The following is a 12,241-nucleotide window of genomic DNA, read 5'->3' on the forward strand; positions in this document are numbered from 1 at the left end:
ATTTATTCAGTCATTTGCAAATAATACCATCAAATGGTGCACTTATCAATGGCGCTGATTTGAATAAAAAAGAGGAGGTAATTTTTCAAGTCTTGGCATTCAATTCATGCAAATGATTCAAAGTATTTTAGCAACTTTCACTTGTAATTCCTGACATGGTGATATTTATGCAGATGATATGGTTGGTTTGATTACCATAATATTATTTCATTGCATTCATTGACTGCCAAAAAAATAGTCTGAATAAATTTCATACGCTGCATAAAAATGAGTTTTATAAGATTGACTGCTGCACTCACACCATTGTCTTGATACTAAGGGAAGAGCTACATAACTTGAGATTACTTCAGTTAAATTTTCATGATTCTTTAGCATTTATAAAACAATTGATTAATCATTATTTACCCAGAGTTTCACTATTTCATTAACATTTATGTGAACATAATGTAATCTGTTGTTATTCTAATTAATTCAATTAGAACTTTTGTTTTTAATCTGTAATTAAGTAGTTTGATAATCCTACCTATAGCCAAATATTTTGACCGTCCTTATAAAAATAATACATGTTACTTAAAATCTCCTCCATTTTCATGCATTGATGGAATTATCAATTTTTTTTGAATATACATTCATTCCACAACATGATTTTATTAAATTCAAAGGCTAAAAAAAACTCATATTGCTTTATCTGTCTAATTGCTCAACAAAATTATTATTCTCTAATTTACCAATCCATATATCAATAAATAGGAAAATCTTGAGGCTCATTTAATTGTTGCTAAACTTTGCAGTCAGGTATGAAATATGTTTCTAATTGCATAGCATTAGTGATTCAATGGAGAACATGCCAACCCTATCATTCAATTTCATTAACTTTTAATGAGTAACTGGGATAGAATTTTTCCAATTGCTGAATTTTTCATTGATAAAATGTTGCTAACACAAAAGAATTTGTTTTGAAGAATGATGTTGATTATTATAATGAATGAAACAGTCAGATGCTGCAAACAAAATTTTACTGGTTTTATTTTAATTAAAATATGCATAATAAAATTTTGTAATTTTAGTCAAGCTAGTTAGGTACAGCCTTCATTTAAGCTAATGCATGAGAGTTTATGCAAGCAATATTATTTCATTTGGCACTTGTGTATAAGCAACTCATGCCTTCTCTATTAGATCATTAATAGTAAATATGATAATTTAATGCCTTAACCTAGAAGTCTTATGGAGGAGCTGTATAATGAAGATAAAAGGGGTTGCCTTTTTCAAAAATAGACCGCAATGTGTGGTAGATTAAACCAGTTTCTCTAAAGTAATAGTGGCAATGACACTATTTAATTTAATTTATATATTCATTCTAAAAATGAAGGTCTTTATAATAGGATATGAAAATTGTAATGCAGTAACAAACATGTCTCACTCAAAATGCTGTAAAGCCAAATAATATTTTCCATGAACTTATTGCCGTTGCATATGAGTTATATACCTCCTAGTCCACAATATCAATGATTGATGCTAAGGGAGTTGTGAATTTTGTTTTACGGACAACATTTTCATTTGGTGAGTTTATAAAAAATATTTTGGAATGCATGTGCACTGGGAATAGAAATAAAATTTGTTCACCTTTAAATATAATTGTTCACCTTTAAAAATTATGAGGCAGGAATGATAGGTATGGAATTTCAACAAATTTAAAGAATGGTAGAAAGGTCTTTCAAAATATTAGTGTTGGAGTTCTTCAATACTTAAGAAACATAGAGGATTTTTAAAATATTTTTTTAAATCATTTACATACTGTATTTAAAAAATATCTTTCATTAAATAAATAAAGAATATTAGCATTTTCAAATTTAAAAAAATCTTGCATGATGGCCTGATCATTTTAAAAATTGTCTAATCAATCTTCAGTTGCTATTGAATTGTTTTATCAATTTAAAAAATATTCTATTGCACAAATTTATAATGTCCTTTTTTTAATTTGCATCCAAATATGTTTCAAAATGTTCTTATTTTAAGTCTGCCACAGACTTGGAAATTTTGGCGCAGATTGGATATTAAATGACAGGGATTATAATTCTCAATGTGGATAATAATAGGCCTGCACTTAAATTTTTAAAGAATGATCATTATATTTGTCCATTATTCACTCTGATATAATCCATTGTTTTGCACCTCATGAATAAAACAGATATTAGACTACCAACAGGGTATTTCTTTGGCCTATAACTTTTGTATGTTCTCTATTTAGCACTCTTGATATGTTTAACCCCTCATCATAGTTATAGAAATCAAGCATATAATTTCATCATTTCAAAGATTATACTTAATTTTAATAGTGTATCAAAGTCTATTTCTCTATCTATGTCCAACTATTTTTATTCAGATCACATATAAACTAGAGTGATAAGTGTAGTCCCAGAATTGTAGTCCCAGAATTGGAATGCAAAGTTATAAATAAAGAAATGAAATTGCTCATGCATATCCATCCGTCCAGGGCAATCAATGAAAAAGTGTTTTATTGCAAGGCTGTTGCAAGCTTTAACCTCAAGCAAAGCCTTTGGCAAGCAAAATGCATATATTTCTATGATTAGGGTTATATCCTTTAAATTGACTAATATTTATTTTTCCATTTAAAACAATAATAATGAACTCAATGAGTAAAGAACAAATTGGTAAGATATATGTTTCCCATTATTTTCAGTAAATCTTATTATTTACATGCATTGAGAATTGATGTAGAGAAAGTTAATCACATAATACAGTGGCATATTTTGTTTCATAATATTATTTATCCGATAGATGTGGAATTGCATTATAGATTTTTTAAAGCTATTGTCATGAAAGCAGTACTTAAATCAATATTGCAGATTCAGCAAAATTCTTGCAGTCATTATTTACCATGCTATGAAATTTGCCAGTGATGAAATGTAACATTAACCTTCAGTAGAGTGTGAGTTGAGCAAAGTATTAAATAATTCATTTAGCCAATAAATCAGAAAGTTTTGCGTATAAAGCATTCATGTGCTTGAACAACTGATCTGAACATTGATAATTGCTGTGAAAATTAGTGAATGCTATTTTATGTTTTACTTTTTCTTCTCTTTTGTATGTACTTGCTTAAATAATTTTAATCCTAAGGAAAACATGAATTCTTTCCAGAATAATTTTATCCGATTAAACCCATGTCAGTATTAATCATAATCAAAATATTGCTTTCGTAAAAAACTAAATTTTGTGATATGATCTTCCAGGTTATTGTAACTGGCCGACTTGTTAATTTATCAAAATTACTCATTGATGTTATCAATAATTATATTTTTTATTTATCACTATGTTTAAGTAATCCATAATTCATCAATTTTTATGAGCCAACTACTTAACTGTTTGCCATAACATTCAAGTTTAAACCTGAATAGTGCCTTTAAATACTCTTAGTTATATCCAAGATATGAGATGGCTGGATAGGTACCTACCATATTTATGCTATTTAGCCAAGCAGCCTCATTAAAAGTTAAGTGAAATAAATGGGCCTTTTAATCTCAAATATGCATTTCACATGTCAATTGGTTGAAGCTAAAACAAATGCATGAGTATCATTAATATACCACTATAATTAGAGCCACTTTTATTTTTGGTACGTTTAATTGCACTGTGTCATACAGTTGGTATGGCGATGAATTTTTTATGATAAAAAAATGAAAGGTATTTACTTAAGGGCTTTTTTATTAATGTTGACCAGGCTAGTCAGGTGATTAATATACTTGACTATTAACCCAAAGGTCATTGGCTTCATATTCCACCTCAGGGCCCCCCCTGCTGAGTCAACTTTGCTGATTTGTCTCCAGGGATGCACCTCATGAAAAGCCAGAGGCTTTACTGTATACCGTGGAGTGCATAGATCAACAGAGGCATCCAGGTAGCAAAAAGATCATTTTTTTGCTATCCAGATGTACCCGGCAGCCCTTCTGTATCTGGTATCCTGTTTTGCCTCTCCTGGCTTGTCATTAAATATCCATAGGACAATCCATGGGGTTATTATGAAGCCCAAATGAATGGTGGTATCAAATTTGGCTAATTCTGACTAAAGGGATGAGTGGCACTAATCCTAATGAGTGGGAATAATTTTACAAATAGTTCAATATGCAATTTCCGAAGTTTAAATGAAGGTCATAGAAATATCAGTAATTTTGATGCTGTGGATGAAACTGAATGGATGGATATCAATATACTGACACACTACTCCTTGAGCCCATGCATATGCTGTTGATAATGATTATGATCACCAACATCTTGTAAAAATAATGATGGGTTTAAAAATGTAGAATATCAACATCTTACATTCAGAACTTTTCAAATGAATGCATATATCTCATATTGCAAGGCAAAAGAAGACCATGTTCCTTTATTGTTTTCAATTATTTAACGAGATGGCTCAGTAGAAATAAAAGGGAATATGCCTGTATTTAGCTATAATAGCACAAAGAAACAATATGCAGTCTCAGAACTCTCCACCAGTGTGTATTTGGTCTACTGTGCTGACATTTTACATCACAAGAGAAAAATACCTTCAAAGTTCTTTTTTCAATAATTCTCTCATGTTAATGCAAATTTTGCATAAAAATAATTTCAAATTTGGGGTGGGGGTTTTTCCTCATATTGTGCTACAAGTTTGATGCATATAATACGTACTTGTGTTTCTGCATTGCATTTTAGTTTTGAATGAATGTTTCTTAATTCATAGACAACTAGATTTAAACATTTAAGTGATGATTATTTCCTGGCTCTCGCTGAAAGAGTGATAAATGCCCGAGAGCCTGTTGTCCATTGATGCATGCAGAGTGTTATAAAAATAGAGCTTATTCATTTTCTCTCTTATGTCTTCATAAAATTCAGTTATATGAAAAATATTATTTAAAATGGTAATAGAATATTATCATCTTTTTCATTGTAAATTGCTCTGATATTCTTTACAAGTGTCACTTCTTTTTTTCTATCACCAAAAAGGTTAAGCTCACACATACAATTTCCAAAGCATCATTTTGCCTTTCTTAATTTTTAGAGAACCCTGAAAGGCATGGAGAAAGAAAAGCAGGCTACTCAAGTTGTACCAATGGAGGAGGATGAGACAAGTGGCAGTGACCAAGTTGAAACAACAATCATCCATGTGGAGGAAGCTACTGAGAGGGTGACTACTGAAGAAGCTGGACCAGATGGAGGAGATGGAGCAGCTGGAGCAACCAGGCCTAGGCTGAATGATCCCATCAACGTGGATGTGAGATATATTGTTGAAGATGCAGACCCATTGGATGAAGACATGAAGAACTGTTGCATGCTCACTGATGATGAAGATGATGAAGGAGCAGAGTCAATTGAAATACAATCTGACTACAGCTTGGATGATGAAGACATGGAGATTCAGAAGCTGACTCAATCACTCCAGGAGCTGGGCACTGGAAGGATTCAACGCTCACTCTTGAGTGACCAAATTGAGGCTCAGCCAGATACTACATTTGAGGGTAAATGACATTATCCTCAGATCAATTTTGCTTGAATGCTCACTCTAGATGTGATACCCTCAGTGTTGTACTATGTACTGTGTTCTTCAGTGTTCTTAGATTTCAACACCTGAATTTCTGGGCTCTAGAATTGGCAGAATCAACTTGGTGTCAAAATAAGATTATCCATTACTAAGAGAAACTTCTGTATTACCCATAAGAGGAACTGCATCTTTAATTATTTCACCTTAAGAATGTAATACAAAGGGTAAAGGTAATTTAATCCCAAGGTTATTAATATAGCACTGTCAGTATTTTGACAGGTTGCATGACCCCAATGCTGGGACTTGCAGTTCTTCTTTTCTTGAGCAAGTTCCTCAATTACCTGTAGTTCCTCTCTTTTGCAACGACTGATCATCAGTAGGGTATAACTAACCTTTCCATGGTGGTCTAATCTCAGCTCATGTTCCTCATTGGTGGGTGACCAATCAAATAATTTAAGGTTTAGATTTTAAGAAATTAGTTTGAATCAATAACTATTTTTTTAGAATAGATCACATTCTTTTACAAAAATACTGTATTCTCTAACCATGGTGTTAAATTTCTTCCATTAATCATTCCTTTTTTTATTCCATGTATTATCAAAAAACTAAGTTGATAACTGCAAAGATCTCAAAATTGATTTAAAATATCAAAGAGTGCAAAGAAAAGTTTAAAAGTGTTAGAAGTTCTGTGAAAATGTCAGATCAAAAATACCTTAATATATCATTGGCTTGGTACACTGTGGAGAATACTGACAAGAGAATAAGTAAAATTTTGTTTCAAATTCCTCAATACTGATCAATAAATAAATATGAATGCAAGCACAAAGAATTTACTGAATAATAAAAATGTTTCAATAGCAATTCAATGAAAGATGATACTTCATGATGACTGCTCTCAGTACTATAGATATGAAAGTGAAACCTACTATTTTTGCTATCCTAAGCTCAGATTAGGGAGTTAGAAAAGTCATCTTATTTTGTGATTTGACAATAAGTTGAACTTAGATTTTCATTAGCTAGAGTACTGACTCTATTACTCCATCTTTAGGAAAGCGGTTTCATGAACTTTTTCTAGCACAATATTCAACAAATTTTCATACAAATGTGATTTTTGACTATGCAGTGAATGATCAGAGGCCATATCCCCAAAGTATTTGTGTTTATCTCCTTTCTTTTTTCTTTCATTTCCATTTTGTTAAAGTTCTACCAGTTTTCCACATTTTTCTTTCCCTGATCTTATCTATGACTATCAATACCTCAATGACTTTGCAAAGTTCTATGACTCCTCTTAGATGTAGCAACATTTTTGTAAAAACCATGATTTACTAAAAACTGGACTAAAAAAACTGAGTTTCATAAAATCCGCTGGACTTGCACTTTGTTTTCACTTAGGTTTTGAAATTATATATACACCTAGTTTTTTGGCCATCCATTGTGCACTGATATGTGTGTTTTGTCCTGTATGAACTCAGGCATTATTGATGTGCTCTTCTCATAGGTCATGGATTGAGTGAAGTAACATATCTTATCTTTCCCTTACCTACCAATTCTCATGAAAGGGGTAATATGCGGAAGTTAGAACCTTGTCTCTCTGGGTTCTCCATTTAGCCCAGAGATACAAGTCTCTTGCTTTCCCATATAACTCCTTTAAATATCACCTCAATTCACATTTATGTGAAATGTGGGGAGACTGGAGGGTTGGGAGTTTGGAATTGATGGATGGTAAAAGGTAAGATTATTAGTAATTAAAGATAAGCAGTGAATGAATATGTACAAAGATCATTTGCTGGAGGGGAAATGAAATTTCTGTTGAAGTTTAGAGGGTATTTCATTGGGAAAGAAGGAGGGAAATATTTGATGGAATGGATATTTTCTATTGTGGCAAATGTGGGAGGTTTAGAAGAGGAAAATACATGACTGAAGAAGTCTTTCAATAATTTTTTTTATCTTTTCTCATGAAAGCAGATTCCTTCTGTGTATAAGTGTATCATTACCTTTCTCCTCATTTTCCATTGACTTGATCATTTATAATTTTCCCTTCCTGCCAAACTTGCCTCACCCTACTTTAGTTTATTAATGCATAATCAGATCTTTTATTTTCACATATTATGGCCGAGTGAAATTGTCAATTTGAAGGTATCTTCATGGTGGCAAATTAGTCAGTAAAATCTAACATAGGAACAAATGAAAAGATGAATAGAAATCCTGGGTGAGGGATAGGTTTCATCCAAGCTTAACTTCTGGAAAACCTGAGCTGATGGATCTCAAATATTTAGGACCTGTCCATGTGGGTCTTAAAAATGCAGGCTTTGTCAGCTCTAGCTGGACTCATGCTATATTTTTCATATTCTTCATAATTTCAATATTAAGAAGGTTCATTTGGCTACCTAATGTAAACTATGGGCTGTTAGAGAGAGCTGGCCTCAGCTTTGCCCAAAATTCATAGTTGTTTTAATTCTAAATTTATTTCCCTGAGTAATATTCAATTAAAATTATTTATGAGTCGATAGCTGCTGGAAGTAGGACTGATAGATGAAGAGGCAGATTTGGGGTGGAAATGTTATATGAAAAAATGGGATCAAAATGTTCTGAATTGCTGATTTCCAATCTATTTTCTTTATTATAGAGTGTGATTCCTTTAACCAATCTTTGCAAGAACATAAATTGGAAGTTAATTCATTCCATGAATACATTCAATTAAATTTTACCTAAACAATAAATGATTGCTCCAGTATCAAAAATTCCCATTGGTTCATTCTATTTTGCTTACACAAATGAAATGAAGATCTTCAATGCCTTACACATTTGTTTAAATTACTCCTTTTAAGTTAAATAATTGTTTTAGAAGTTAACAATAATTTATTACTTTGTAGCAGTTTTATGAAAGAAAACTAGGATGAAGTAATATTGGACTGTTAAATATTAAAAAAAGTAAAAGAAGCACTCAAGTTTTTCCCAAAAATGTATACTTCTGGTGTAATTATTTAAACACGTTTTTGCACATTAAGTCCCCAAACTTATGGACTGAAACTTCCTCTGGAGGCACATTGTCCATTCAAAGAAGACAGTGAAAGGACTAAAATGTTTCTTTTTTTAAATGATAATTTCCGGAAGAATGCATCCTCCAAATCAATAGTTTATATCCAAGTAATTACATTTTCTGAATACAGCAAAAACCCTTGTTTAACTTTAAAGGAGCCTAAGACTTAAGTTTTAAATATTAATTGCAGGAAAAGAAGAATTTTCACATTTACACGCTTAATGACCGAGGTCATTGCCTTAATGTATGAATAAACATAATATATGAGAATCAGAGCTACCTCACCCTTTGATTAGTGCAAAAAATTGTCCAACTTCAATAGTTTGTGAAGAATATAAAATTATTTTTGATTCAGTGTAATTTTGATGTGATAAATAAGTTTCATTATTTTGTTATTCAGGAGCCCATCACTGTTTTAACTACATAGTCAAGGCAGTGCTAATGATCCTGGTAGTCAGTCACAAGATCTTGTGTTTTTCATGCATCATCATATTTGGGTCAAATTCATTTTCATTTCTTATAATTTCAATTCCTGTGCCACATGAATAGTCTCTCTCAGGTTTTCTTACAATGCATAACTTATGTAGCTTACTCCCAGGCATGCAATGTACTCATTTAATTGGATGAATCTTTTCCTGGCAGACTGAGATTACGCACATAAGCAATTTTAATTTTCTTTTTTAAGTATATATGTAAGAAACAAAGTTGATCAAGTTTTTTTAAAAGGCTAACGTACTTGAGCAACTGTTTTAGAATGTGATTTTTTTTAAAATCCAGCACATATCGATAAAAATAGTGGTAAAGCTGAAAATGAGATCATGGAAATACAGACATCTTTATGCATTGGAAAAACAGGAAATTGATAAGACCATGGTAAAATGTTGCAAATTGTAGGAAAAAGTATATTCTGAAAACAGAAATATAGGGTTTGACGAGTGATTTGGCTATGGCTCTTTTACTCACAGTATCTGTGTCATTATTTCAATTTCCTTGCAGGCAATGACACGGTTTCCTAAAATGATGTCTGGGTGTATAAATGAGGGTTTTTCAAGTCATGGAAGGTTTCAGTCACTAGCGTATGGGGAGCTTTCTCTATAGTAATTGAGTAATTGGCAAACAATAGATCATATTGTATTCCAAACACTATTATTGTATTGTAATATTTCCCTGCATTATTTAAACCTAGCCATGAGTTTATTTGTTGCATTTTGTTATTGCATTTATTTTAACGTTATGATAGGAAATCACTGAATTGAATTGAAGCCTCAGAATACTTGCTTAAATTAATTGAACTCTTGATAACACAAATATTTGTGAAGTATGTATTTTGGTACATAACAATTTTAAAAAATTATAAATAGTATATTAACCATTGGCAGAGAAAGTTTGATGGATGGTGAATGGTTGATCATCCTCCAAAGGACCTTATAAATATCATAAAATTTTCTTCTAATCTCAAAAATGGTTTGCTTAAGAGTAGAACTAATTAAACCTAATGAAGTTGTATGGCCTATGTTCCTTGTGCCTAAATTACTTCTGTTCATTTAAGCCAAGGAAATTTGTTAAAAATTATTTTCTTCTGTGAAATTCTCTGGCCCATATTTCTCATAGACTTAGGTTTCTATCCAATAAACTTAAAATGCCACAAAACTTGAATGGCTCCTGCCTGGTGTTAGACTTCTTAGGATGAAACAATTGTGATCTGCGAATGTTGAAACTTAACCACCTTAAAAACTCTTTTTCATTGTAATTGTAGTTTTCAGTCTGTAACATGATATTGTCAATTTTTGTGTACTTAAAATGCCAAATATTACAAATTTTTTTATATATTAGGTGAGCACACTATTCCAAACCATTTAATATTTCCTGATTGAAATAATTTCAGTCTTTAAGGATAAATTATTATTTGTGATGAGAAAATATTGAATGTCAACCATTTGTCATAAAATGTTGTTTGGATATAGATTTTTTACAGGTCTAGTGTCTGAAAAGCCAATTTAAATTTCCTTAAACCAATGAAACTTTCAAAAATTGTGAAATATGAATATTTGGCATTTTGCAACCATTATGACTTAACAAGTCATGTTTATGTGTATTATTTTTTCAGAAAAGGTCCTCATTTGATGGTATGTAAGATGCACTGATTCGAAAGACCCTCTCATTTTAGTAGAACACTCAAAAGGAAAGGAAAATTGCTTGCAAGTGTAATTTATTGGTTCAATTTTATCAGAACAAATAATTATTTTTGGTAAGGGAAGTCCTCACTGTTTTTTATGATCAGTTGCAATGATATTTTATCAATTCTGTATAACATATTGCTTGCTCTTTCACCATCAAAGAAGCAAGTAGCCCAAGACTCACTCAGCATAATATGGATGAGCATAATAATAACAATCCCAAATACAAAATTCTTAATTGAATAATAAACATTTTATGCAAATAAATATAATAATCTGAATATCATGGAGTTAAACTAGGTATTACTGACCATCTGGAGTAAAAATAACATTCAGTATTAAAAGTGAACCTATGGAGTTCAAATCTTCACAAATAATACATCAGTGATTTAGAACTATGTAATTTTGAAAAAAGTTGCATGTTATATGCCATCAAATGTTGTAATCATTTCTATTTTTTCTGTAGTTTGATTCTCCTTCAAAATTGTACGAGAGGAAAAAAATAACGGTACATTTGTTTGAACTAAATTTGAGACATGACAATAATTTCAATCTTTGCTTGAGAATTGGTACCATATGAAAACCCATTTCAATATATTGTCGGAAATGAGCAGCTGGTTTATGTAGTGTTTAAGAAATTTCCTTATTGTATTGACTATTTCCATGTGTTTTAGTGTTGTGATTTATGTACTTGTCCTTGCAAAAGCTGGATAAATATTTCAGTGTTGTGTTGTGATTTTATGATGTCCAGGGGCTGTTTCACTTTGCCCCCTCCTCCCTAATCATTCAGTGTCCTCCTTTGACTGCTTTCTAATTTGACATTTTGCATCCCCATGGACTCTTAGGAATAGCTGCCCCCTCCTCTTAGCACCATTACAGTGTAAGCAATTTTGGTTGTTGTTCATATGTATGGTGTAATAGAATGTGCAATCGATTTAATATTTATTTGTATTTTGCCATGCATATTTTATACTGTGATTTCAACATACTCTGATGTAAATGTAAAAAATATTACCATGTAATTTAATTTGAATGAACTTTGTGTCATAGCTCAAAATGGTATGAAGAAATACATCCATGCTATAAACATATACTTTAAAATTTTATTTACAATGAATTCTTCAAATAAACCCATATAAAATTTTTTTTTGCCTTTTATTTAACAAAATGGGGAATACCATTCCAGTCAAAGAAAGTTAAATACACTATTATTAAAATGTGGGAAAATATTTTTTAGGAGTCAAAGAACATTTGCATTTTGGAGGAACCTGAAGTATTCAAGAACATTTTTTAATAATGGATCCCTATCTAATCTATCTCTTTGTTCATCATGACTCCAGATGTCATAACTAACAACCAGCCTCTCAACATACTTTCCTGTACTAGAATTGTTTGGGGCGAGTTTTATGTTCTTCAACTGGAAAGCAAAAAAACAAACAGTAACTGTGGTTGACCAAAAAATTCGTAGACTATTAACATTGCACC

At 31.4% G+C, this 12,241-nt stretch overlaps 1 protein-coding gene across 9 annotated transcripts in view; it reads left to right on the top strand.

Moving 5' to 3' along the window:
- The window catches only part of LOC139698324 (uncharacterized), a 201,357-nt gene extending 189,502 nt beyond the window's left edge, over window positions 1-11,855 (top strand). For all 9 annotated transcript variants that reach the window (XM_071597222.1, XM_071597224.1, XM_071597223.1 and 6 more), the window contains one exon: window positions 5,060-11,855. In XM_071597222.1, the coding sequence (XP_071453323.1) occupies window positions 5,075-5,524 (450 nt within the window). In that variant the 5' untranslated portion in view covers window positions 5,060-5,074 and the 3' untranslated portion in view covers window positions 5,525-11,855. The remainder of the gene's footprint in view (window positions 1-5,059) is intronic.
- The last annotated feature ends 386 nt before the right edge of the window (window positions 11,856-12,241 follow it).

This window comes from Hetaerina americana, unplaced genomic scaffold, assembly GCF_022747635.1.
Source record: "Hetaerina americana unplaced genomic scaffold, ioHetAmer1.1.p SCAF_82, whole genome shotgun sequence".
NCBI classification, from domain to species: Eukaryota; Metazoa; Arthropoda; class Insecta; order Odonata; family Calopterygidae; genus Hetaerina; species Hetaerina americana.